The following is a 26,918-nucleotide window of genomic DNA, read 5'->3' as shown; positions in this document are numbered from 1 at the left end:
GTTCAAGTACAACAACAACTTTATTTGTACTCAATATTTATACACAAGTTAAACTAATAATTATCTCTTCGCATACCCTGTGTTTCGCGGGAAAAAAATTAAAAACCCAGCGCTCGTCAAAAATTATATTTTTTCACCAGAAAGTTAGCTCGGAACATATACATATTTATATTCGTTTGAATCGTCGATGAAAAATCACGCCGAACCCACACGTTGCAAAAAAATCTCTTCAAAACCCTGACTTCGAAGCGATATATCACTTTAGTGTTAATAGCTACCACACATCGGTAGAAAGTAAATCTATTCCTTAACAATCCAGCTTTATCGTGTTAAAATTTCAGCGAAATCGAACAAAACCAGAATTAATTAGAATTTTTTTGCCACCTCACTTCCCAGACTTGACCTAACAAAGGACGCTACGGTCGCCCATAGCAACCGAAAAACACGGACATAACAAAGCCGACGTTTCGGCCAAAAAACTCCAGAATTATCGCCTGAGAGCTTAAACTCGAATGGGAACATCTTTTTCGAACTTTTTTCAACTGATTTAGACGAAAGAATGGCCTCGGCAGGCTACAAAAAAGACCAAGAGAAAAAACAGAACGGGAGAGCATAACAAGCCGATAATATTTCACCGCGTGGCTTTCGGCACGAAAACGAAAATACAGCTTACTTCTGGATAAATTCAGCCTTAGAAGCCAGCAACTGGTCCCAAATTACTTTCTGTATCCTTACAAATGTTCTGACTTCCATCTCCGAAAGATTTTGCCCCAATTTTGAGCAAATAAACATTTCGCCGAGAGCGACCGCCATTACGTTGGCTTGCATACTAAATTAGCTAATTTGACAAAACTCTCCCGAGGGGGGGATATGACGAAAAGAGCTGAAAAATGGCCTGTTATTGGCTAAGGATGATATCATCTCACTGTCTAAATTTGGTGAGAATCGAAAGTAACGCCAATTTTCTGTCACGTTTTCAATCTATGGTCACTGGAGTGACCAAAATCGATACTATGGTCTGAATTGAGATAAGCGAAAAAATTAAAAAGTATCTTTGGCTCAAAATAACCATAAGGCTGGAAATACAGGGCAGCAACGTAGTCGTTAGCTACAATGCTCTCATGATTGGAAATTACACAGTTTTTTGGTCAAGTTTTTACATTATTTTCAGTCCGTACCAGGATCAATTTAATTATTTATTTAAACGTGGTTACGCCTGCAAAGATCCCACTAAACTGAAGCTTAGTGAGGTCGAACAATTCCTCGAGTACAATGGAAAAGTTAGAATGCATATTCTGGACAAACTAGTAGAAACACAAATCATTTTTTTCACAAAGCATACTTCGTTTGTTTCTTAAAGAAATTAATTTGTTTTCAGTCGGTTACATTATGTACAACGAAAATTTTAATATGGCCTCAGTTACATTTTTTTCATTCATTCAATGATGTCGGGAATGCTAACTGGTCGCTCGTGATATTCAAATGACTCATTTGAAAAAGCTGTACCGTTTACCATGGGATCCAAAGAGTTATGAACACCCATCTCATTCATAATCAACTCAAATTTCTCTTCCTGCTCGGCCTCTCTGGAATATGCTTGGACTATACTGTCCAAGCGTTGGAACAGATCTTTCTTGGTCGCCTGTAATCTTCTCAGTTGAGACTTAGTGACATCCTCTGCGAAACGTACTTTCTTTCCCTTCTTATTAAGATGGCAGCGATGCTCATTCCTTGGATGTTTCGGATATACAATAATATTATTGCCTTGATCAAAGAAGGACATTTTCTTCGAGTTGTTTTGCTTTGCATTTCCTGATGCTTTTTTCCTGATGCTTGACCGGGCTAACGTTTCCTCGAGTTTCCGTTGGCGTAAACCATTACTTATCTTATCATAAAACTGATGGCGTTGGTTTGTTTTCTTCCAGCTGCATTCGTCCATGCCAGGGTCGTAAAGTGGGCTTTCCTTTGCAGTGTTCTTTGCTTCTGCAAGTGCGTCGTTCATTATGACGATAAAGAAGTTCATCGCCAAAATGGTAGTACTCAGCAGAATCATGGCTGCGAAAATTCTTCCGAACATTTTGTTGGTGAGCTCTAACTGATTGACTGGCCTTGCTTTCACTCGACCCAGAGTCAACTCTACTTGGAAAAAACTAGCTTTTAGAAACGATGAATAGCGCTCAAATCCAGCTCCGAAAATCAGAATACCAAAGTGCGAGAAGGCAATGAAAAGAATTAAGAAAATAACCCCGAAAGATGCGAGATGTCTCACACTGTTCCTCAATGTTATGGAAAACACAGCAACGTGTTTATTGAATCTTATCAGGCGCAAGAGTTTCACAGAGATTAAAAACACCGACAAACCAAGAACGACATTATCTACCTCGCGCCAAACCAGAGCTTCTTGGAAACTCACATGACCATACACGTTTTCTTGTAATTTTCTGATGGTCGAAGACACTTTTTCCGATTGTACCACATACATAATAATAGCTAGCACGGAGAAAAACACTTGGTACAGTTCCATCCAGTTCCAGAAGGATTTAAAATACCGGAAACCCCGCTTGTAGAGCTTGTAACCCTCTCGTCCAAGGTACCAAAGCACGAAGACGATAAATAAAAGAACACAGATCATATACAACTGTTTGGCGGCGGTCTGAGTGGAGGGCAGAGAGAGAACATCAATTCTCTTGAACGTTGCCGTGTGTCCTGACGCCCCAACTTCGTAGAAATACGTTGCAATAGCTAAAACATTTACTGACGGGTTGAAGGCTGAGAATTCCACAATAACAGCTCTGGTTTGTCTGTCCAGCCAGTCATTAGTTTTTAAATTCTTGATAATGCTAAAACCTGTTACGTTCTCGTATCCTAAGTCAGCCACGAATCCTCCCCCAGGGTAAAATGAGAATTGTCCCCACTTGGGCACAGTTTCACTCTCCCCCGGATTCTGGTATCGCCAGGGCTTCGGGCAAAGTCGAAGTAGCTCCTCGTGACTCGAAGAGTTGTCGATGGGCTTCCAGGCCGGTTTACTATAGGGGGTTCTATCTTCATTTTCTAGCCCGTATCCGTCGTAGCACACCGGAAATATTCTCGTCATATAGTCAACTTTACAGGATGCTGAAATGTTTACGAAACCACCATTAGAAAATAGCTGTTCATGCCTTAAAGAAGGCTCTGTTCTACTGCAAAGCGGTTAATCAGAACATACTACCTAATGCTATAACCAGAATTAACCTTCTTTGACAAATTTCCAAGTAGATATAACTCATAGACTGCTTTTCTCACACTTCAAGGGTCCAACAACATGTTGAAGGAACAAGTGTATTTGCTTTTGGACAATTTTAGTTAAAGCAATAGTAAACGCGAATTCAATAATAGTTCTATTATTAGACGTTTTGGTGTGTAGTATCGCTTTATATTTTCACTCGCTGCTTGTATTTTGACTCGCCCTACGGACTCGTCAAAATACGGCACAACTCGTAAAAATATACAGCGATGCTACCCACCAAAACTTCTAATAAGATATATTTATAATCCATCAAGTATTTTCACTCGCGCGCGACTGGTCTAAACACGTCACGCGCCTGAATGCTCGTCCCAGTAAAAACTGGGGAACATCCGAGTGATATTCCCCAATTTTCAAATCTGCGCGTGTTGTGAAAAAAATTTGAAGGATAATAAACACAATAGCTTTCATTTGGCCCGAAAATATTTTCCGATATTTGTCCGTGGACATTATCTATTCCTCAAAGCTCACAGTGTTCCTCGAGCTACACTCTCAGAGAACCGTCCGGTTCTCGGAACAGATAATGTCCAAGGACAAATATCCGAGGGTATTTCCGCGCCAAATGGAGGCTATTGTTTATCTGTCTTCAGCTCACAGAATAGTGACTGAAGTAGCTCAATCACGGTATTTTAAGTAATTTTGGCCACATGCAAAATTACCTTTAAACGGATTACAAACGACGCACTTAAAATATTTAGGCAAAACTTGTCAAGGTGCAGAAACCGAGACGTAACTCCTTTAAGACCGCCATGGATTAGCCATTATCTGAGCCTCTGTGTGCACTTTCTTCCGGATACAATTAAAGTGGCGATTATTGCCATTTCAAAACATTGAGCTTTGAGACTAAAACTTACTCGGTTTAACTCTTAGTTGGCGGGCTCGAGCCATCCCAACAAGGATTGAGTGCTTGTCTCCAATGTACACTGTTTGATTCTCTTGTTGGCCATTGTACCATCGGCCCGCAAACACACCTGGGATAAAAGCGTCATTTAACCAGCTCCAGAGCTTCTCCTTATCGTTAACCTATCATAGAGAAAAGAGAAAGAGAAAAAGAAAATGGAACGGTGAATACCGTAAGTCCTCGAATTCGCCCCCCTCCCTCACCCTTCGAATAAGCGCCCCTTTCCAATAAGCGCCCCTCCTATCGGCCAAAATTTAAAATAAGCGCCCTCCCCCTCGAATAATCGCCCCCTCCCCTCCCCCCCCCATTTTGTGGGCGAGTAATGAGACAATAAAGGACGTATAGTTTTCGTCATGTAGAGTTTAGATTTGTACATTGTTTCAGTTTGTAAACACGTTAAGTGAACACATTGAGCACGTTAAGTACTAACGGCGACGCGATTTAAAATTTAGGATCAGCTTTTTATGTCAATAAACGGCTTATGTTGTTGTTTACGCCCAAATGACGTATTAAAACAAATAATCATGCAGGCCACGATTTGGGAAAGATTAAATAAGCGCCCCCCCCCCCCCCCCCCTCTAATAAGCGCCCCGGGCGCTGATTCGAGGATTTACGGTATGCGAATGTTATTAAACTAACACGAGGTCTATACTGGGGTAATATTTCACTTGCTCCTTTCTTCCCCCTAGGTTATGGACCGAGCCGAAATCGCTTGCATTCCGCATGTCTTGTGACGCCACGTTCTAAGCACTAAAATAGGTTGGACTCATTCTCAGGGTGCGTTCGACTGACCTTATTCCAGAGTAAAAATATCACTTTTAATTCCGCATTATTCTAATAGCATAGAGCGGTTTCCAACTGAATATCGTAAAACCAAAACCAAAATACTCACTTAAGCCAGTCACAAAGGACACAGACCAACGAACCAATCGATAATCGAAGTAAATGCATGAAGCTTACGCGACGCGCGGAAAAACGTGTGCGGGTGAGTCACGATTGGTTATGTTTGACAAAATGGCACGAGTTTTTTAAGCCAATCGTGTAGCACGATACGACAAAACCAATTTACTTTTCTACACTCAAGTGAAAACCGCTCTGACTCATTTGAATTAACTGATTTGGTTTTAAACATCATGCCTACTGTTCGTACTGCTCGTTTTGTAGAATATGTTGAACTGAACAGCTCAACAAAAGAAAAACCAAATGAATCCACATGATTACTCAGTTTGGAGTTAAACCAGACTTGTTTCCTTGTTGACAGTACTTACCTTTTCAAAGTTTGGTAGCCCATCCCGGATGGACTTGGTCATGTGATATTGGTAACTATTCCGGTTGCCATAACACAAGACCATCACCAGGAAGATGAACAGGACGTAAACGACAAGCTCGAAGAAAAGAAGCGACAAGTTCTTTTTCTTTAGCTGTTATTTCCTCATGTCTTCCACTTCAGATAGCATCATTTTCCACAGTCGTTGTTGTGAGGGGCTACTTTTAGCTGCTTTGTGGCTTTGGCGTCCTTCAGATCTACTCTTTTTCCATTTGAGAATGGCGGCGAAGAATATGGCTATGAATAACACTTTAGCAGGTTCTGTAATTGTCACATCCTTCCTCAGTGATACAAGCACTGACGTTAGCCACTGCTCGCTGGTGCTCTTTCCCCAAATCAAGCTGTAGAAGATGGTAAACGAAGCAGAAACAACACAAGAACTAATCAAGAAGAACCAGGCCAGGTAGGTAAGCCACATCGCTTTACGACAACACAGTCTCATTTGCTCCTTTCTGAAAAAGGAATACTGTCACAATGTTTATGGGTGCAACGATAAGTGCACTTTTCAAAGTGATAATGATTTGGGCCCACGAGAATTTCAGGGGTCCTACTTGTAGCACTTGCTCAGATTTGCCTTCCAACTTATAGAACATCGCGTTAGCAAGCATGGCTGTAAGCAGCACTGACAGGCAGCACGACACTCGCTGTACTCTTGTAAAGCGGCTTCTCCTCGGCTTCGCTAGAACTGAGACCCAAAGATGGGTTTCAGTCAGACCTCTCCACCAACGTTTTAGCATCTCGTGTCTAAAAGTGCCCTCATTTGGCGCCTGTTCAATGATTCGCTCAATTCGACCGTCTTCTCGCTCCAGGGCAAGCCACTGGCTGCTGGTAAACGCCCAAGCGCAATTTACCTGTTCGTCAATAACAACGATTTCTTCTAGAAACCAGGAAGGGCTGTCACCAGAGTTGTCATGACCAATTCGCAATGCCTGAATCGCGCCAAGAGACTGACTAAGATTAAGAACAAACACATCCGTGTTTCCACGAGTAAAGAGAAAATTATCCACGCCAGGCTCGTCTAAGTTGAGCTGAACAATTCCGCTGCTTCCTTCACTACCGTATATCTCCATGGTAACCTTAGCTGTTGTACCTGAATTTCTCCACACGCCCGTGGAAATGATTATTCGATAGACGTGTGAGCAGCTTGCTGTGGAGGGTAGATGCACTGGCAGACTAGTCTAGGAATCGAAGTGGATTTCATTTATTAATGTACTGTGAGATACTAGACCTGAAGTTTTAACGGCTCAAGCTAAGATCATGATAATAACGAATAAACTGGAACCCCGTTAAAACGGTCACCAACGGGCCATGAAAATTTCACATCATTAATGGGATCTATTTAAAGTGACATCTCTGTGAAGGAAATTGTGTTTGATTTGTTAACGACAGAGGTCAATGACGTGTTACAGGTGTTTGAATAAACAAGAGAATCGCTCAATATTTTTTCTTTTGTTTAACCAAAAAAAAAAAAAAAGGACAAATGCGTATTTGGTTGGTTGTAGGTTGGGATTTCAGAACGTAATCGTTGGCCCTATTAACAGGGTGGCCGCATGGACAGGTTTTCTTATGAGAAAATGTACGGGCGTTTCGGCAGGACAAAAAAACAACACGGCCGTAATAACGAGGTGACCGTGAGCAGTTTTTCCGCTAAATTTAATTTGTTCCTATATCAACCAATCAATCTACTGTAATTGCCACTTTTTTTCCATTTCATTTTCTTTTTTCTTTTTTTTTTTGATAAATCACTTGACTCTACAATTGTTTATGTTTATGAAGATATAGGGTTTGGAGCTTTGAACTTCCCTCGATTTTGCAAAGCTTGAAAATTTTTTCTGTTTTTTTTCTGTTTTTTTTTTTTTTTTTTTTTTTTTCCCAGTAGTGTTATGGCTGCATTCGCATCTATCATCATGTCTTTTTTAATAAGTTTTTCGCATTTCACGTTATCTTAACGAGTTCTATCCGAATTAATGACATTTTGGGCCTTAACAGGGAAAGATTATTTAAATAATAACAAAAAACCCCATGCGATTGTTTGAAATTAAAAGTTCTATCACTGCAAAGTTTGAGCTGCATCGGATAAAAGACCGAAACGTTTCTCCGAGGGTGCAGCTTCAAGCCCTCTGCCAGCCCGGTGTGCTTAAATCTACAACACCTTTTTTACGAGCTGCATTTGTATGAATTCCAAAATTGTTGAACTGAAATCGTTGGATTCCAGGGTAGAACCCGGCAAGTTTGTAAAATGTTCAAAACAGCGGATTTTACAGTTGAACCCAACATTAATTCTTTATAAATCGATATGGTTAAACTTCCTGTAATAAGTCATGTTGTAACTTAGTTTTATATCTAGGGCCATAAGGAAGACTACAGCCTTGACTGTAATTATGCACCCTATTGAAATAAATTGTCGTCATCAATGCCTATATTTCTGGCGTCTTTTTTATCCGCTTTTCTGACGATAAGCAGCACGACAATATAACACAGGAGAACTACAGAGATCGTCACAGTAACTGCAACGTTTCCAGTTTCTTGGAGATTCTTGAACTCTACGGAGACCTTGTCAAAATCAGTGGGATTCGGTTTGATCAAAAGAGCTCCTCCAAATGAAGTCAGAAGATTACAGGAACAATTAATAAATTCGTTGTATGTTGCTGATAAAACCTGGTAAAAAATAAACGGAAAACGAAAACGAAATTAAATTAAATCATTTAAAATTCTTCACATTATCATTTGTAGTACGTAGGCTAGCAAAAGCTGATCACGTTGCTTGTAAAACGTCCTATCAAAATTATTTTTTTTCTCTGCCAGTCAGTTAAAAATTTCATCATAAAAAGAATTTCACCACAGGCTTGAAATAATTACTTCATTTCGGATTGGTTCATAGAAGGCAAATTTGTCGTAAACAAGCACTAGAGTGCTACAGCCTGCGTCAAATTACGAAAACTATTAAATGTCCTGGACAATTGCCGCGGATTACTCTTTCATATCAGAATTTCAGAAGCAGAGGCTTCTAAAGATCACAATTGGATTGCAAAATTGAAAATGACAAATGAGACCTGACTGAAGAACGTTTATACCACTCACCCGACAGCCCTCTGTTATCCACTTTTCCCTCTCCTCTGACCAGAAGACACAGCTCCCAAGGGCTACCCTCAGAGTATAGTTTTGATCCGATTTAGAATCGTATACTGGCACCACAGTCACATTTTCGTCCTGAGGGGAAGTGGGAGGGGGGTCCTTGACTTCGACACATGAACGCTTTTGTCGTCTATTTCTGAAACATGATCCTTTCTCCCTCTTGTGAGAGTTTGTTCCACTTCTGTTATAGCCTTGCACTCCAAGAAAGTACTTCCCTGGTCGCTTGGCGAGAGTTTCTATTGGACTCGTTAGCTGGGAACATTTAGTTTTGCCATCCTTTCTGCCATGCGCACCTGGTGACCAGACACACTTTTCGCTCTTCAAGACAGTGGCATTGAGGTCATGCTCTTGGGTGGTTGGCCGCTGACCATATCGCAAGTACAGAAACAGATTTGTATTTGCCTCAGTAGGTGTGATTTCCAGCATTATCAGGGTATTTTCGTACTCAACATCAATTACATGAAAACGCAGATGATTATTCTGGGTGAAATACTGTCCATTTTCGAAGGAAACCGTCTGGTTTTGTAATGGTGTAACGATGATAACGTTTTTTGAGAGATTTGATACTTTAATCAGCTTGCGTGTGTCATCTCTTAAGTCCAGAGCTACGACATCAGAGTTAACTCTTTGCTTAGTACTGTCCCAGGTGTAAGGATTGAATGGGATTGATAGCATCTGCAAAAAGGACAAAAACTTTCATCAACTGTCCGGCATTAATAACGTTAAGAGTGTGTCCACGAGAAAACCAGGCAGAACCAGGCAGCAGGTGATACAGCTAAAATCACCGATTTCCCTCCAACTCGGCACAAGTGTTGAGTTTGGTGAGTGAATTATTGCTGCAAAAAAGTAGGTCAAAATATTTTATTCCCTTCAAGTTAGGAGGAACCCGTGCAAAAATGGCCATTTGACACTAAATACGCATATTTAACTAGCCATCTTTGGTTTAGTATTTCTACAACAAGAAAAACCATGTGAAAACGAAATCCACTGGATCATGTGCTACAACTATCAGTCTAAGAGCACAGATATTCATTTCAACTGGGCAATTTGATTTCTCTCCATGGCTTCATCTTAAGTAAGGTGCATATTTCGTAGTGTTGTGAATAGCCTTTAATTGATGGCAAATATCTGCCATGGGCAAAATCAAATACACATTATTATAGCCTGGATAGTGAGAACAATCAATAAAGTTCTCAAAAAAGCCATAAAATGCTTGGGGACTTCAATATTTTTTCTGTTCTGGCGTACTGTTTACATAGAAGTTTACGATTTGTGGCCATTTCATGAACATCCACTAAAACACAAAAGCCATTTCTCTGTCTTAACCTAACCCGAAATCAACAAGAAATATCAATCTAAGCATTTTCCTGTCGATTACGAGACATATCAGTAAGGGTTTTTTAAAACATTTGACAATAAAAATAAACGGTAAAAGTTTGCGACGTTTCGACCGCTCTTCGGTCATTATCAAGCAAGATGTAAGAAGTAAAATTTGCATAGATATATATAGCTACAAAGAGGTAAGAATGTGTGAAAATTATTAATGAAGTAAAAATATGTAAAAAGTATGTAAAAGAATTTACAAAGTAGTGCTTAAAACAATAAAAAAATATGTAAAACTAATTAAAAAAAAAGATTATTTAAAAACTTTCGCACGAATAGAGTCAGATTGTACATTGAGGCTTGGTCTCAGTTCGTGAATAAAAAACATTTCAAAAATAAGACAGTCAAACTTGGTTGTACATTTCTTTAAAATCGAAAAGTTATTAGTAAGACCTTTAGGGGCGAAAGAATGTTCCTCGCGAAAATGTTTCCCAATTGATGACGATGGGTTTTTGTGCTCATCGACGCGTTGGTGCAAGTGCCGGCGCGTAAAACCAACATAACCTACATCGCACAGGTCAGATTTAAAATGGTACTCAAGGGACTGTTGGTTAACGACCGGCGGCTTGACTTCACGTGATTTCAGGTGAGGAACATTCTTTGGCCCCTAAAGATCTTACTAATAACTTTTCGATTTAAAGAAATGTACAACCAAGTTTGACTGTCTTATTTTTGAAATGTTTTTTATTCACGAACTGAGACCAAGCCTCAATGTACAATCTGACTCTATTCGTGCGAAAGTTTTTAAATAATCTTTTTTTTTAATTAGTTTTACATGTTTTTTATTGTTTTAAGCACTACTTTGTAAATTCTTTTACATACTTTTTACATATTTTTACTTCATTAATAATTTTCACACATTCTTACCTCTTTGTAGCTATATATATCTATGCAAATTTTACTTCTTACATCTTGCTTGATAATGACCGAAGAGCGGTCGAAACGTCGCAAACTTTTACCGTTTATTTTTATTGTCAAACGATTACGAGACACTTCTTTCAAATACTTTTGGAGCTATATCTGAAGGCATATAGGCGTACAAGCTGGGGGGGGGGGGGCGGGAGGGGGCTGCAGTCCCGCTAGCTACGGAAATTACGTAATTTTTCGGGCAAAACGCTCATGATTCGGGCAACGACACTTAAGAAAAAAAGAAAAAAAACATTCCAAAATAATGCTGTTGGCGTAATTTCTAAAACTCGTAAATAGAGGTTCGTACTTTTAATGTCTCTCTGTGTTATAAGACGCCCGACTGGGGGTCTGTAGGCCGTCGAGTGGTTTCTTAAAAGAGTTGCTAGCGAAAGTAGTACCGTGTAAAGTGTACCATTTCTATCTGCTGCTGATCTGAAGTATCGTTGCGCACCGAAGACCCTATGGTAATCAGTCGGGACAGCGGCGCGCCTTTCCTTTTATGTTCAAGGCTTGTAAGCTACTTTCTCTGACATTTGCCTTGCAAAAAACGACTTAGACTGAAATGATTTGAGTAGCCTAGGGTTTTCTGTTGGCTAGAAGTCGGTTTAATGTGTATCGTGGAAATCTATTATAAATATTATTTCCGTTCCCAATTTTCCATCAACAAAACAAGGACACGAATGAAAGCGAACGAAGACCAAGAGTTTTGTTTTTTGTGGAAGCCCTGAAAAGAGCCGTTTGGAATGTCTTAACAATGGGGTGTTTTAATTTTTTTTCTTGAAGTTTTCTTTGGAAGTGTTTCTCTAGTACGTCTCTGTTGCTTACCATCTTATTTACGTGGCTTTTGAATTCATGGAAGGCTTGCAGTGTAGGCTGCAAGTCTGCTGTGGCCAAAACAAGACTATCTCGAAGGACTTCTGGCAATGAGTTTCACGACAAGAAGGTCACCGCGCCCTTAAGTCCGAAGGTGCCCGTACGCGCACAGACAGACCACCCTATGTGCTCGTGGTTAATAATTGTTTACAGAAACGAAGAGAATCTATGAAGGTTATGAACAATACTTTGGAAATTGCATATCTAAATTACATCTCGGTCTGAATATGCCAATGAAGTTAAATGAAACGTTAATCGACTCATGTGTGGTGTTTTTTCTCCTTCCTGGGCCGTCTGAAGGGTCGTTTTACGAAATTACTTTTGGTCGGTTACCGATAAGACAAGAGACCTCTCTTGTCTTCTCTTGTACGCCTATGGATATGAATACCGCAGCAGAAGATTCAACTCACAAGTTCCCTCAACTTACACTTTCAGGTGTAAAATAGAATGGAAACAAGAAATAACTACTTCATACAGGTCACTTAGACGCGATTTTGCCCTCTCTTTGATTCTTGGATTTTGATGCCCTTTTAAAATGTTCAGTCCATATTCCGTTGACTTCGACGCACGTTTTAACAGAAAAATATCCCTTACCATCCCCCTTTCATCGCCAGAGAAGTCAACAGGTTGTCGAGATAGCTACTCAAACGCCGTTCAAAATACAGGGAGAGCCATCACTACTGCTGTAACATATAGATTTCTTTCAAACGCCACCACAAAACATGCCGCCATCTTTGACGATATTATGCGGTAAAATTTGTATTACCATACATGAACTACCTACTGAACCGCTTACTTTTCAATACCGGTAATGGCGTAATATCGTCGGCTCAACGTCGTCAAAAATGGCGGAGTGGTGGAGTGGTCGTGTGCGGCGGGCTGTTTTGTTATAGCAGCAGTGATGGCTGTCTGTGGATTTTGAGCGGTCTTTTGAGTAGCGATGCCGACAAGTTACTAGCATCTGTGACCATGAAAGCGGAATGGCGATGGATATTCTCTTTAAGGTGGCTCCATAGGGTAATCATTTATGGCGTTGCGCGCGCAAGTGTTATGTTTTGAATGCTGTCTTTACATTCGCTTTCACACCTAGTCCTCTCAAACTTATTACATGTAATAAGCAATGATTAAATAGTGTTTTCCTATCATCTCTGTTAAAATTTTGGGATTTAGTCTTAAATTATAGATGCCCAAACAAAGGTGTTTTTGACTGTTTTTATGGCTTTATTTGTGATTTTCATGAATTTCCTTCGGTGAAATCTTCCAAAATCTTTACATCACATCGCCTACAGCGGGATACAAATTTTAAACACGAAAAAAGTAGGGTTTGTAAAGGCAGTTTCTTCGATATTTTCAAATTATGTCTTTTACCACTGCAAAAAATGTGGCCTTATAGATTTCCCTGAAAAACGAGCTCCGACTAAAGTAAAATGTTTGCTACCAATCTGCCAAATTTTACGGAATTTCACCGAAGGAAACGCGAGAAAAATTCACTGTCAATTTTTCTTTTCGTGCTCATGTTGACGTAATAAAATATCGAAAAACACTGACGTTTACCTTTGAGCGCGCGCAGATTACTTCCTCAGCGCTCGCGCGATCGTAAAACTATAGGGAGCCACCTTAAAACTCGCCGGGTCGAAGCAACCGTACATGTATTGATGACAATTTCGCGATCCAAGAGTTAAAGAGAGCCCAAAATCGCGTCTAAGTGACATGTATGTAGAAGTTATTTCTTGTTTCCATTCTATTTTACATTTGAAAACATAATTTGAGGGAGCTCGTGCGTTGAATCTTCTGCTGCAGTATTTATATCGATATCGTTAGAATGCCTTAAGATACATTTTGTTGTAAAGTTACGAAATATTTGAAAGAAGTGTCCCCAGCGCTTCTTTTCGCCGAATTTTTACTCGTAATCGATAGGAAAATGCTTAGCTTGATATTTCTTGTTGATTTCGAGTTAGGTTAAGACAGAGAAATGGCTTTTGTGTTTTAGTGGATGTTCATGAAATGGCCAGAAATCGTAAATTTCTATGTAAACAGTACGCCAGCACAGAAAAAAATCTTGAAGTCCCCAAACATTTTATGGCTTTTTGAGAACTTTATTGATTACTCTCACTATCCAGGTTAGAATAATGTGTATTTGGTTTTGCCAGAAGCATATCACCTATTCTAAGTGATATGCTTCTGGTTTTGCCCATGGCAGATATTTGCCATCAATTAAAGGCTATTCACAACACTACGAAATATGCACCTTACTTAAGATGAAGCCATGGAGAGAAATCAAATTGCCCAGTTGAAATGAATATCTGTGCTCTTAGACTGATTGTTGTACAGTGAACATGATCCAGTGGATTTCCTTTTCACATGGTTTTTCTTGTTGTAGAAATACTAAACCAAGATGGCGAATTAAATATGCATAAATTAGTGTCAAATGGCCATTTTTGCGCGGGGTCCCCCTAACTTGAAGGGAATAAAATATTTTGACGTACGTTTTTTGCCACAATAATTCACTCACCAAACCCCACATTTGTGCCAAGTTTGAAGGAAATATAGGTGATTTGAGCTGTATCACCTCCTGCCTAGTTTTCTGATGGACACACTCTTAAAGGGTGTCCCATATGAGACATCGTGTTTACATACATATATACGTACGTAGGCACATACATACATACACACACACATACACGCACACATGCATACACGCATACATACATAGACTTAACCAACGCGTCGGAGATATTCAGCTAAAAATAGCTAACTGGGGACACTAACACATAAAATATAAAATATAAAATACTAACTTGTGTTTAACTGATGTATGGCAAACTTGAATAACATTTGTAGACCTAGCTGCCTATCCTTTTTTAATTCTTTAGTTATTTCAAGTAGCCTGGTCCATAACTCTATTAATATAAAACCTTGTAAAAACATTTTTCTCAGTCCGAGGGCAAACAAAGCTTGTTGTTGTCATGGAAATTAGGAAAGAGATCTAGAGCTTTTAATAAGGAGTCAAATCTGTCATTACAATAAAAAAGAAATGTACCTAGATTTAAACACCACGTGTAAGGCCATGGTGCTACTCAAAAAACATTCTGCTTAGTGACTTTCTGAAACTCCATGAAGTACTACTACTAATAATTTGACAATAATTTAATAATAACTTATCACTGTGGATATTGTACGCTTTATTTCCGGTCACGAAGGGAACAATAAGTTTCTCAGTGTTTCTTGAGATGTAGTCGAGGGAAACATCTCAAGCGTAACCACGCTTTTCAGAAATGTCAGGATTAAGTAAAGCTTGTTTCCCTTAGGACGGTCATTATCTGGTGCTTGATACAATATGCATACCTGAGTGTCCACAAAACTTGCTCCTTGTATTCCGCTGGACTCCAATGCTTTCTCTCCAGCCGGCAAGACAAATCTGGTATCTTTTTCTTCAATTATTAACCCTACAAGTTTATCCGGGCTATGGCGGCGTAAGGTCAAGGTCAGTCCTGTTGTCTCAATCGATATCATTTCTTCATCTGGAACTCTTAGGGCCAGCACTGCATCTCCAACTAAGCTGAGGATCTTCATGGATCTCATGACTAATTGTCTACCCTAAAAAAACACAACAAAAGAGTTGTTTTATAAATCAAGCTCCAAAGTACTCACATGTGGTCAACCAATCACAAGGAAAGCAACAATTTACACAGTGAATCAATCCAAGCAAAGCCAAAAAACTGAAGCAGGTGCTGTCAAGCTTGGGAAAACATGTGACCAGCTGCAAAACATATAACGAGTGGAAAGATGGGAAATGCTTGGCACTTGCTTCAGAGCCAAGCAATGAATAAACATGTGTATAGCCAGTGCCAAGTGTGTGAAAATAATTGAGCCAAGTCATCTGTGGGAAAACATGTAACCAGTGCCAAGCATAGGAAAACATGTAAGGCGAGTCATGTTTGGGAAAACATGTAACCAGTGTCAAGTGTAGGAAAACATGTAAAGCGAGTCGTGTGGGGAAACATGTAACTAGTGCCAAGCTTGGGAAACATGTAAGGCGAACCATGTGTGGGAAAACATGTGACCAGTGCCAAGCATGGGAAAATATGTAAGGCGAGTCATGTTTAAGAAAACAGGTAACCAGTGCCAAGCATAGGAAAACATGTAAGGCGAGTCGTGTGGGGAAACATGTAACCAGTGTCAAGCGTGGGAAAACATGAAAGCCGAGTCATGTGGGAAAACATGTGACCAGCACCAAGCATAGGAAAACATGTAAGGCGAGTCATGTGTGGGAAAATATGTAACCAGTGCCAAGGTTGGGAAAAATTTAACCACTGCGCATGTAAGGAGTGTTAGTGTAAGAATTTGTCACTTAATTATTACTGACAAATACAAGTTAGGTAATTATCGTCGAAGTTATAGATCAAAGTATGTCCTTGTGCATTTCAATGAAGAAACAATTGACAGCCGTTAATAATACAAGACGGCAAATATTAACCTTTTCTTGAAGATCAGAACCAACATCTCCTGATGCAATGACTGCTCCTGCCTTCAGCAAGCTGTTAAGACAGAACCCTAAGTTTTCTGCAGATTGGGTGACCAGCGATATCTTGACCACATCTTTTGCTTGAGTAGTGTTCCATAAGAATGATGCCATTGAATCAATAGCTGACAATGAGGATTCCTATCAAATAAAGTGTAATCAGCAACAGAATAAGCTGTTATCTGCTCGGCTGAATCTGGGGCTACAATAGCTTTTCACAGCCTGTTGTAGCTAACAATGGCTACACATGCTTTTCACAGCCTGTTGTAACTAACAATGGCTACACATGCCTGACTTGATATCGGAGTATGATTCTCTTTACAGACGTCCCAAACTCGCAATTCGAGACATTGATCAAAACTTAATGATTATGTAAGCGCATCAAGTGGGACGTGACGACCCAAATCGTAGTTGTCATCAGGGCCATTGCTAAGAAACATTGAATGTATAGTTGAAATGATGGTATAGCGTTTATGGGATAATGTTTTAGAGCTTATGCCACTGTTTAACTGGATAGCTAAACGCCAGAAACAACCCAGCTGGCGCATTTAACAGTCAAAGTAAATGTTTCTTGGAATTAATGGACATTCATGGATGGCATTGATAAAACATCTATAAATATTATTATTTAGTTAGAACAGAGGGAAATAAGCTCGATCTTAAAGCATTCTCATGCACTATTCCTCAAGGTGAGATATTGGAGATTGAAATATTTAGAGAAACCAGGAAAGGGGAATCTTCTTTTCTGTTCATCTCCCCTTACCATAACCCGGCATCCTCCTGCTATACCCTCCCTCAACATTTATTTTGCTCACCAGTGATGTGTCAGACACTGTTTCTGTTTGCTGAATAGCAGACCCTATAATGGAGGAACTTTGCAAAAGGTCTGGAAGACTTTTCACTTGCAGTGAGACAATCTTTTCGATGATGAAGTCTTGAATCTGCAATTTATAGAAATTGTAGGGAGAACATTGGCAGATGAGTTTCTGTACGGACATTTTTTCAGCACATTCCAGAAACAAATAATTGTTCAGCATTTGACTTAAAGCATATTTCCTGATATGTTAATAATGATAATAATAATAATAATAATAATGATTCTATGTTATTTAATTTTTAATAGTTCATCTTTTTATTCTGGAAATATTTATACGAGGGCCACTGTTTTTTCAGTTACTACTGTTCGGTGCTACCCTTGATATATAAAGTGGATTATTATAATATAATTAGTTATTATTATATAGAAGCGGAAGAGCAGGGTACGGGAGGCGGGAGGTTCTGACCCCCCTGTCCACCCCCACGTTTTAGGCTGTCGTTCTTTCTTTGATCATTTTAATTACAAGAACGAGTTCTAGAAAGAAAATCGTTCTAAGTTCATTTGTTAAGCGTAATGACAAGTTGATATTGTTGGTTTGTAGCCTTACGTGATCTGAAGGAACGCTACAGTGATTAAATTTGTATTTGTTGATTTCGACGGATCGATTTTCGGTTAAACCTTTTTATTTGTGCCAGCACATTCAGTGCTTTTTCTCCTGCTAAAAAGTCGGAAAAAGTAAAGTAAACAAACCCTAAAAGTCATAAATAAGAGGCATCGACAGTGCGAGTGTCTCGGTAAGCTGTTAATTTGAACAATTACTGTGCTGGACGGATTGCTTTCCTGGTTACCCACGTACTATACATAGTTCATTGTGGGAGAATGTTTCTGTTTCAAACAACTGAAATGCTCAATGCTTTTTCCTTTTTTTTTCCTTCAGCCTTAAAACTTAAGGTTAGAGTTAGGCTAAACCCTAAACTGTTTTGGCGGCCAACCTATTTTTGGCTAATTGCTTAATCAAATTATATATATATTTCATTGAAATTCGCTCCTCTGTGACCGACTTCCGCGAACAAAACAAGATGGATGTTCGCTGTTCATTTAAGACTACAATCCTGGTCAAAAGTGTTGGGACAGTTACGGCAGATGACTTCACAGGCAGCCTCTTTTAAGACCAAAACCGCGCAAGCCCGCCTACCCCTCTCCCCCCTGTCAATGTTAATAAAAATCTTGAAGAAAAAAAATCCTTGACAATAGCTTCAGAAAAGCCACGTTTCAAGAATTGTTCGCCTCCTAGAACAGTATTCTCGAACTAAAGAGACGATAAGATAGATATTCACGTCTTATTCCAATAATAGCGATTGTTCAGCAATCACGTTTGGTTCCAACACAACTGTCTAACCACTTTCTATTGTCCCTTTTTCCTTTTTTCCCACATCCGATCTAGTCTTCAGAATAGCTTCATTTTCATCAAACATTGCTAGGGGAGAGGGGGGGTCAATTGTTCTTGCTTCTATTCATCTTTTGTTCTAAAACGTTAAGGACGTAGTTGAAATCGTGGGTTTTAGCGCGCAAAAAGGGGAGGTGTCCCAACAACTTATGGCCAGGATTGTAGGTTTACACTACAGGAAATTGTTCCGGATTCGTGATGAATCCGGAACGTTTTAGTGCTGGATTGATTTTGCCGTTTACACAAAAGTGGACGAAACCGAAATAAAAACTCCCCGGTTTGGTCGTGTTTCCGAAGATTTTGAATCCGGAATTTAAAGTGGGAACTTTGAATCCGAAAACTTTTGAATCCGGAGAGTTTTGTCGTGTGAACGATTTTCTCTCGAATCCAGATATTTTTCCGCCTGTGATCTTTTGAGTTTGCGGTGGAACGAAAATGGCGGATTACATGATCCAGTCGTAGTCGAGTCGTAGGCACATTGATGGCCATTTGATGGCGGTCGCTGGGTGATTACCTCATGCTGTTTCAGGTGTAGGTAATCACTTTTATAATGGGTAATGCCATACTCCTCAGAAACCCAATTTATGCTTTACTGCGCAGATGACGACGATGGCACGATCGAAAACCTCGACGGTTTTCGACCCTAAACCCTAAATAAATACCTGGAGGGACCTGACATGATAGACAACAGTACCGTGGTCAGCGAGTTGAAAGAAAACTTCAGACTGTCTCAACCTACCCCTAGCCTTATTTTCGGAGGCATTTTGTTTCTCGTTGTCGAGGCAACAAACTGCTTGTTAACCATTCCATCATGAATGTTCCCGGAGTTATCGTCGTGTATAAACGGTTAAGAATCCGAATATCCTTTCACTGTAAACCCCTACTAATCCGAATACTCTAAAATTGATGAATCCGGGAACTCCTTTAGTGTAAACCTAGTCCTAGATCGACCACTGTAATGTTTATTTGTCTACCAGTGTTTTGATCTGCAAATTTCAGTTAATTGATCAAACAACCAAAGTAGAAAAGATGGATTTTTTTCCCAGTATGATTGAAACTTAAACGCAATTTCTTCCTCGGCTAATTCAATTCAAGAAATTCCGGGTTTTCTAGCTGAGTTCGAGCATATTGTGTAGGTACAAATTTTCTACACAGCTAGAAGAGCTGAGATGCCATCACGCAGTTAGTAGTCTATAGAAATTATGGTATTTCCACTTGACTTTATTTGTCAGTCAATGATTCAATTGCCATAAAGCATAGAGGATTGGTTAAGTGTATCTCTAAAACTGCCACTGTGTTGTAAGTTATCAGTGAAATCAATAAAATAAACAAGTGTTAAAATCATTTCCCGGAGTACTGTAGTAACGTTCTTTATCATGGATGTCGTGGGTGTCGCAATGCAAATGAAAAAACATATATATTTATACTAACTTAAACAAAAACAACAACAACAACAACAAAAAAACATTTTCCATTATTTTATCCACACAACGTTTCAAAAATTGCTTTCATCGGATTGCTGGAAACGAATATATTACTCGAGAGTGGCTATCCGCGTCACGCAATTACTTACATTCCAACGGCGGATTTTGGGCAAAATCTATGAGAAACACAGACCAAGGCGGGCGACTTGAAACCATTTGCCCAGAGATATTTTTTGATATCCTAACAGGTGGGTGTTTATTTAACCCGTAGAAAGTGTTTTTATGGTATTTAAAGTTATAGCCCATAGAAAAATATGGCGATGTTTTCACGCAATAATTCTCTTGCGACACACTGTACAATTTTGCGTGTCAGTTTGATCTCTTTTCGGGCTCAAAACTAACTTTGATTTATTTTATTTTTCGCTCAGTCATACCACGAAGACCTGAACTTAATATAAATCCATTGAAAGATTGTCAAGTAGCTGTTCTGCGGAGCGCGAAGCAATCAAATATTCGGAAAATTCAGCAAAACCGGACGTAGATTTTGAGCCCAATCGGGTCGAAATCGTTTTTGGCGTATTTCTACCAAAGAAAGCTGTATCAGCAGAAACTAACTATGGTCCGTTTCTATTCTTACTAGGACCTATCTATGGACAAAATACAAGCGAAATCAATTTTTCGACTTGTGCCATTGATAGGCGATTTAGGTCCATTTTTATAGGCATTCACTCTTAACGAGCAGTACAATGGCTGTGCACGTGCGTTATAATTCTTGGTACATTTCTCTGCCGTCCTCTGCAAGACAACAACGTGAAATGACCAAATTTTGCGTTGTCTTGAGATCGTAAACCACGACGGCTAATTTTTTAAATTTTTATTTCAAATTTATCGCTGTGTTCCGGATTTAGTTTTGCGATAGTTTTGACAGTGATAAACAAATTAATTGACTTTAGAGTACCGCGAGATGCGTAGGTAACGGCAACGACGGCCAACATGGTGTGCATCATGCGGCGCGGTGTAACTCGCGCTAGGTGCTCGAGCTGCTGTTTCAAGAACTACAAGCAGATATTGATATTAAAGACTGGAAAAACCGATTTCCAATTCATCACGCTGCGGCGACAGGCGGGACTGAGAAAGTTCTGTTTCTACGTCAGAACCGTAGCTGCTTAAATTCGAAAACACGAGTCATAAGAGACAGAGCGTTTGATGAGTTGGGAAATAATCAGGGTGGAATAACACCTGTACATTACGCCGCGCAAAATGGTTATGGTAATAGCCCTTTTCACAGTTCCCAGCGCCATCTTGGAATAGCAACCGCGCAAACACCACATCGAGGCTAACGTTGTGTCGTATGTTGCATTTGGTGTAATTTGTACAGGAAACGACGCCTTTCTTCGCTTTTATTGGCTTTCGTTCGCGTGTGTTCGAAGTTTTTTGGATAATGAACAACGCAAATAATAACCTAGATACTCCTCCGTCGACTTCGAAGAAGAAAAGAGGAAAAAATTGCGCTGTGTTTGGCTGCAACAACAGCTATTATGATGACAGAGGCCTATGCGCAGGTCATCATTTCTTCCAGTTTCCAACTGACCCTAAGCGCAGAAATCGATGGTGCAACCTTATAAAGAGGCAGCATGGAAAGGACGGGTTTAAGGTGACTGGTGCAACTGTAGTTTGCTCAGAACATTTTCGACAAGAAGACATTTTACGAAAACTGGGTGGCCGCTGTTACTTAAAGACAGGTTTGTAATAAAATACATGCAAGCCCATAACAAAATATCATATACCATTACTCCTACATTTGGCTTAATTTTTTCATTCATACTTGTCTTTGCAAAGTTTAATTTGACGAGAAGACTGTGTAAAGCTTTTGAATAATGATATTTACTGTTCACATGAAAGATCCTGAAATATTATAGTTTTAAAGTTACAGTATTGTATAGCAGTGAATATAAACTGGGCTGTTTGTTGTACCTTCAATGTATGAATGTTTCCTGTAAATAAACTGAAGCCAATTATTATAGTTGATATTATTCATAATTGAAATTATCCTTTCACTGAGTTCATCGGCACTGTATCATTTATATTGTCATTATTTTTACAGGTTTTTATTTTTGATGATAGCCTTTATTTTTATTTTAAGGTGCCGAGCCATCCCAGTTTGAATGGACTTCACAGAAAACTTCACGAAAAGCTCCTGCTAAACGAATGCAAAGCAGAACTGTTTCTACAGAGGAAATGGATGTGATTCCATGGAAGGGTCACTCAATATGCATGTACCACTTGAAACAGTTTCAGCAGCCACTGAACAAGGTTCAACCTCATGTACTGATAATCTGGAATCAGCAGGATCCCCTGATGTTGATATTATTACAGAGTTGCAGCAGAAGATCACATTATTGGAACTAAAGCTAAGTGATTGTGAAGAAGAGTTGACCAAAGTGAAAAATGAAAATGAGCTTTTGCTAGGGCGGCAATTTTCCCTAGACAAAATAAAGGATGATGATTCAGCGATTTTATTTTATACTGGCTTTCTATCATATCAGTCACTGATCAGTTTCTATAAGTTTATTGAGCCAAAACTGGGGAAGATGCAGTACTGGAAAGGAGAGCAGTTTGTGAAAGAGAGTCAGCCTTATCAAGAAGATGAAAATCGGAAAAAGCCTGGATCCTCCAGGAAATTAACATTTCTCGATGAATTTCTGTTAGTATTAATGCGACTGAAGGCTGGCCTATTTGTTCAGGATCTGGCTGACAGATTTGGTATAAGCATCAGCCTTGTTTCAAGAATTTGTATTACCTGGATAAATCTGTTGTACTTTGAGCTTCAGAGTATTTTCCCTTTCCCTACCCAAGAGTTGGTACGCAAAAACATGCCGGCAGAGTTTGCAGAATTTTCTACGACCAGAATCATTTTGGACTGTACCGAGATTTTTATTCAGCGGCCGTCTGCAATGCTCGCACAGTCTGAAACATGGTCCGATTATAAACACCATAATACTTGGAAGCTTCTTGTTGGAGTTACGCCAAATGGCCAAGTCACGTTTCTTTCTGACCTCTGGGGTGGACGTGTATCAGATAAACAAATTACCCGCGAAAGTGGAGAGCCTGATTTATTAGACAGTGGTAACAATGTTACGGTTGACCGTGGCTTTGACATAAAGGACATTGTGCCTGATGGTGTCACCGTAAATATGCCACCATTTTTAGGAGAACGGGATGAAATGACTGCGGTTGAGACAGAAGAAACTATGACCATTGCCTCTGTGCGAATACATGTGGAGCGGGCAATTGATAGAATTAAAACTTACCATATTTTAGACGGTAACCTCCCAAACACATTAAGCCCATATGCGACACAGATTGTAACAGTATGTGGGCTATTAACAAAGTTTCTTCCTCCTTTACTACAACCTGCCAAACCAAATTCCTAGTTTGTATTGTGACTATCCAGATTGAAGAATTTTGTTATAGCTTCGGCTAATAATGGTAATTGTCTAAGTGAAGTGCAGTTTTGTCTGTAATCATACAGACGGTAGCATAGCAAAAGTCTGATTAACTTTGTTTAAGTCACAAGTAACAGTATGATTACAGACAGAATTGGCTGACACAAAGTCCTTTTACCATTATTAATCAAAACAGAATTTAAGAAGGATGGTAAGCATCAATTCAATGTTGTGGCAGTGTACAGTGGATGAATAGAAGGTTAATATTTATTTGAACACACTGTCAAATCATCAGCTGATAACAAATTACAACATGTAGTTCTTACTTAATAATAATAATAATAATAATAATAATAATAATCTAATTGTGTAAAATTTAATTGTAGTTCCAAGAAAAACATCAACACCCCCACCCCTCTACATTTCTTTCTTTTTTGTCTTTGTAACTCCCTCCCCCCCCCCCCCCTCTCTGCCCTTCTCGCCCAGGTACATTTCCCCCTTGGGAGAATGCATAGGGAGTGAGTATTAGTAAATGGGTTTATTCATGCATAAAAGCCAAAAAAATCAATAATTATAACCTGATGTCACCCACCATGGGAAATTTAAAATAATCCTACTTTCAACTTAGTTCAACTGTATTCTGTGAAAATACAGATAGAGAATAACAGAGAGACAGTGCAAGTGCAAATTCGTCCCTGCACTGCCATGTATTTACATCATAAATGTATTTTTGGGTAACATTGACTTTGCGTTTTTACATAAATGAAATAGTAATGATGATAATAATAAATTACTAAATTTACTGCCCAGTAATACATCAAACTTTAGCTTATGCTTGTCTCTGAAATTTCATTTTCAAGCCAGCCCTTGTGCAGTGATATTGGCCATAGGCCAGCCAGCCGCCATGGAGGTAGAAAATCTTTCCCTGTTGTACTCGCTTGGTAAGAAGCCCAGGGAAAAGTGCCCTTCTGTAGAAGAAGTCAATCTTGGGCAGAAAGTCACTGGACCAAGTATTGTCTAAGCAAATCTTAGCTTCTCAAGAAATAGTGGCCTGTCCTCTCCAAAGTACACTGTGAGAATAATACCTTTCAGATCCAAGTTAGAACAGTAGAGCTACCCTTGAATTTGAATATAGTAGTCATGATTTCTTTTAAGCCTTACAGTTCCATCAGAAAGTTTCTCCAGAAAAAAGGCTTTATTTTTGCATGCCTCTTCAATAGTTATGCCAGCTTTGCTTTAGGGGGATTTAATTTCCATTCCCCATTTTTCTTGTGTGTGCTTGAAGGTGACAATTCTGTCTATGCTGGCTCCTAGGTATGGTTTGTCCTTAGACACCAGTAGCCCAACTTCCTCAACTGTGACATCAATCCCAGCTGTTCGCATTTCCCTAATATATAAGTTCACTGCCTTTGGTTCACTTTCAATGCCATATTGAACAGCATCTGTTGTGAAGTTTGAATAGAGAATTGATTTTACTTTATTTGAGGGTTCCACTTTAGTCTTGGCAGGCTTTCCAGAATTTGAGGCTGTCAAGAGAGTTTTCCTTTTTTCAAACCAAAGATTGTTTTGGTTTTGTCCACGTGTCAATCTTTCTGTTTCCTGGATCTCTTCCTGGGTGATAGTTAAGTGAGAGATGTGTTCATCAACAATAGCTTTAAAGTGCTTGGTAGCTATATCGTCACTATCTGTAAAGGGCACACCCTCTGGCTCCTCCTCTTGCTCTTCGGGGTCAGACGCCTCTAGACAGTTTGACTTGATGTCGTGAAACAAGAAGAATGAGCTAGCAGGGAGACAATTCTGAAGACTTTCACTGAAGATTTTGAAACTCTCTTCCTCCCTTGTTCGCTGATTTGGCGCTCTTGTGTCAAATTTTATGATCTTGGGTTGCAGACGAATGTTTTTCTTGCCGAATCGTATCTTTCTAATCAAGACCTGGTCTAGTGGCTTTGTTGCGACACTTTGGTTGCGCGGCACAACCCATACAGACAGCCGTGACGTGCAGGACAATGGTTCAGCGTGTTTTTGCAATCCTCTCCTTGTGAAGTCTTCGATAGCAAACAGTACGCCTCCTACGTGGTTGCATTTGTCTTTGCCGAGTCTGCCAAGTCCAGCCGGACACGTGCACGCTGCTCGCAAAATGTCACACTGAGGTGAGAACTCCACTAAAACTCTATACGGATTCTTCTTCATTGAAGGAAGAACGCTGGCCTTAACATAGGTCTTGCCTTGATAAGCTTTGCTTTCCAGCCGTTTAACGTTGCCTTCGAAGAAAAATTGGTAACTTTTCAGCTTCTTGTAGTTTGCTCCTTTTAGCACAATGTGGCGATACTTGCGTGTAGACACGACAAGGTAATCGTACAGCTGAATAAAGTTCAGTTCTGGAAGCTGACGCAAGTCAGTAGACCATCCAAGAGCGGAGATTTGTCTTAGGATTTCGTCGTATTTGAAGTCGCCAGTGATTTCCACACTTTCCTGGGCGTTATCAGCCGGCGTTGTCACGTTGCGCATAAGCAAAGCGTACACTTTCAGCGTACACAGGCCGCCTTTATTCCGCCGGCTCTTTCCGAATTACTCTTCAAAATATCCCTCAGATCTTTCACTGAGAGTTTTTGTATATCCTGGAGGGTCGTAATTTCCTTGTCTTTGTACTTTATGACCATTTTGATCGAAGAAAATTAATAGCTACAGAGAGAAACGCGCGAGCAAAACAGCTGTGATTTCTCCTTGTTTGTGTTTCCCGCGTCAACGTTAGCCTCGATGTGGTGTTTGCGCGGTTGCTATTCCAAGGTGGCGCCGGGAACTGTAAAAAGGGCTATTTTGAGACTTCTCGAACAACATGGCGCCGATATTGATGCTGTTACAGATTGTGGGCGTTCCGTGTTCATGTTAGCCGCGGAAAATGGCCATAAAGATGTCTTAGTTTACTGCGTAAACGAGAGTTCATTAAGCGGGCCAAAAGAAAAACGCGTTGAATCATCCAATCGCGCGAGCTCGTATAAATTTTAAGTTACTAGGATAAATGAATGTGATGTAACTCACAGTTCAGAAACGTTCAGCGCATAATCCTTAGGAGGCTTCGTTGTTTTCAGAAGATCCTGAAAAAATTATTTGTCGTTAAGGGAAATGTTAACAAAATTTTCTGAAGCACACTAGATCGGTCAGAGCCAAATAACAACAACAACAGCAACAACAACAACAACAACAACAACAACAAAACAACAGCAAGGAATACAACAACATTCCCTTTGAAGCCAAATGTGGGTTGTGACATAAAATCGCCTTATAATCTTCCAACAGAACGAAAAACAAAACAAAAAGCCAAAATTGGCAAAGCAAAGAAACAATCGATTAAATAGGAAACAAAAAGGGAAAGATTCAAAACAAACAAAAAATGTTCACACTTGTGTTGCTTAGATGTTTCTTTGGAAGACAATAAAAAAATGCGAATAAG

At 39.7% G+C, this 26,918-nt stretch overlaps 1 protein-coding gene and 2 pseudogenes across 2 annotated transcripts; 1 reads left to right on the top strand and 2 right to left on the bottom strand.

Annotated features, from left to right (window-relative positions):
• Positions 1-1,081: 1,081 nt before the first annotated feature.
• Positions 1,082-17,331, bottom strand: LOC145487771 (polycystin-1-like protein 2; annotated as a pseudogene). Its single transcript, XR_014049451.1, has 8 exons — positions 17,149-17,331; positions 16,289-16,474; positions 15,157-15,408; positions 8,593-9,321; positions 7,933-8,169; positions 5,453-6,689; positions 4,138-4,306; positions 1,082-3,114 (listed from the first exon to the last, which is right to left on the bottom strand). The product of XR_014049451.1 is annotated as a polycystin-1-like protein 2 (transcript).
• A 5,272-nt stretch (positions 17,332-22,603) lies between these two features.
• On the top strand, positions 22,604-23,565 carry LOC145487604 (uncharacterized). The gene has a single exon (XM_081466423.1). The coding sequence runs from the start codon at positions 22,613-22,615 to the stop codon at positions 23,453-23,455; it is 843 nt and encodes a 280-aa protein (XP_081322549.1). The 5' UTR covers positions 22,604-22,612; the 3' UTR covers positions 23,456-23,565.
• Positions 23,566-24,238: 673 nt separating this feature from the next.
• LOC145486279 (uncharacterized) lies at positions 24,239-26,758 on the bottom strand (annotated as a pseudogene).
• Between the last annotated feature and the right edge of the window lie 160 nt (positions 26,759-26,918).

This window comes from Orbicella franksi, chromosome 5, assembly GCF_964199315.1.
Source record: "Orbicella franksi chromosome 5, jaOrbFran1.1, whole genome shotgun sequence".
In the NCBI taxonomy this organism is placed as follows: domain Eukaryota; kingdom Metazoa; phylum Cnidaria; class Anthozoa; order Scleractinia; family Merulinidae; genus Orbicella; species Orbicella franksi.
The sequence above is the reverse complement of the archived record's forward strand: the minus strand, read 5'-3'. Positions and strand labels throughout refer to the sequence as shown.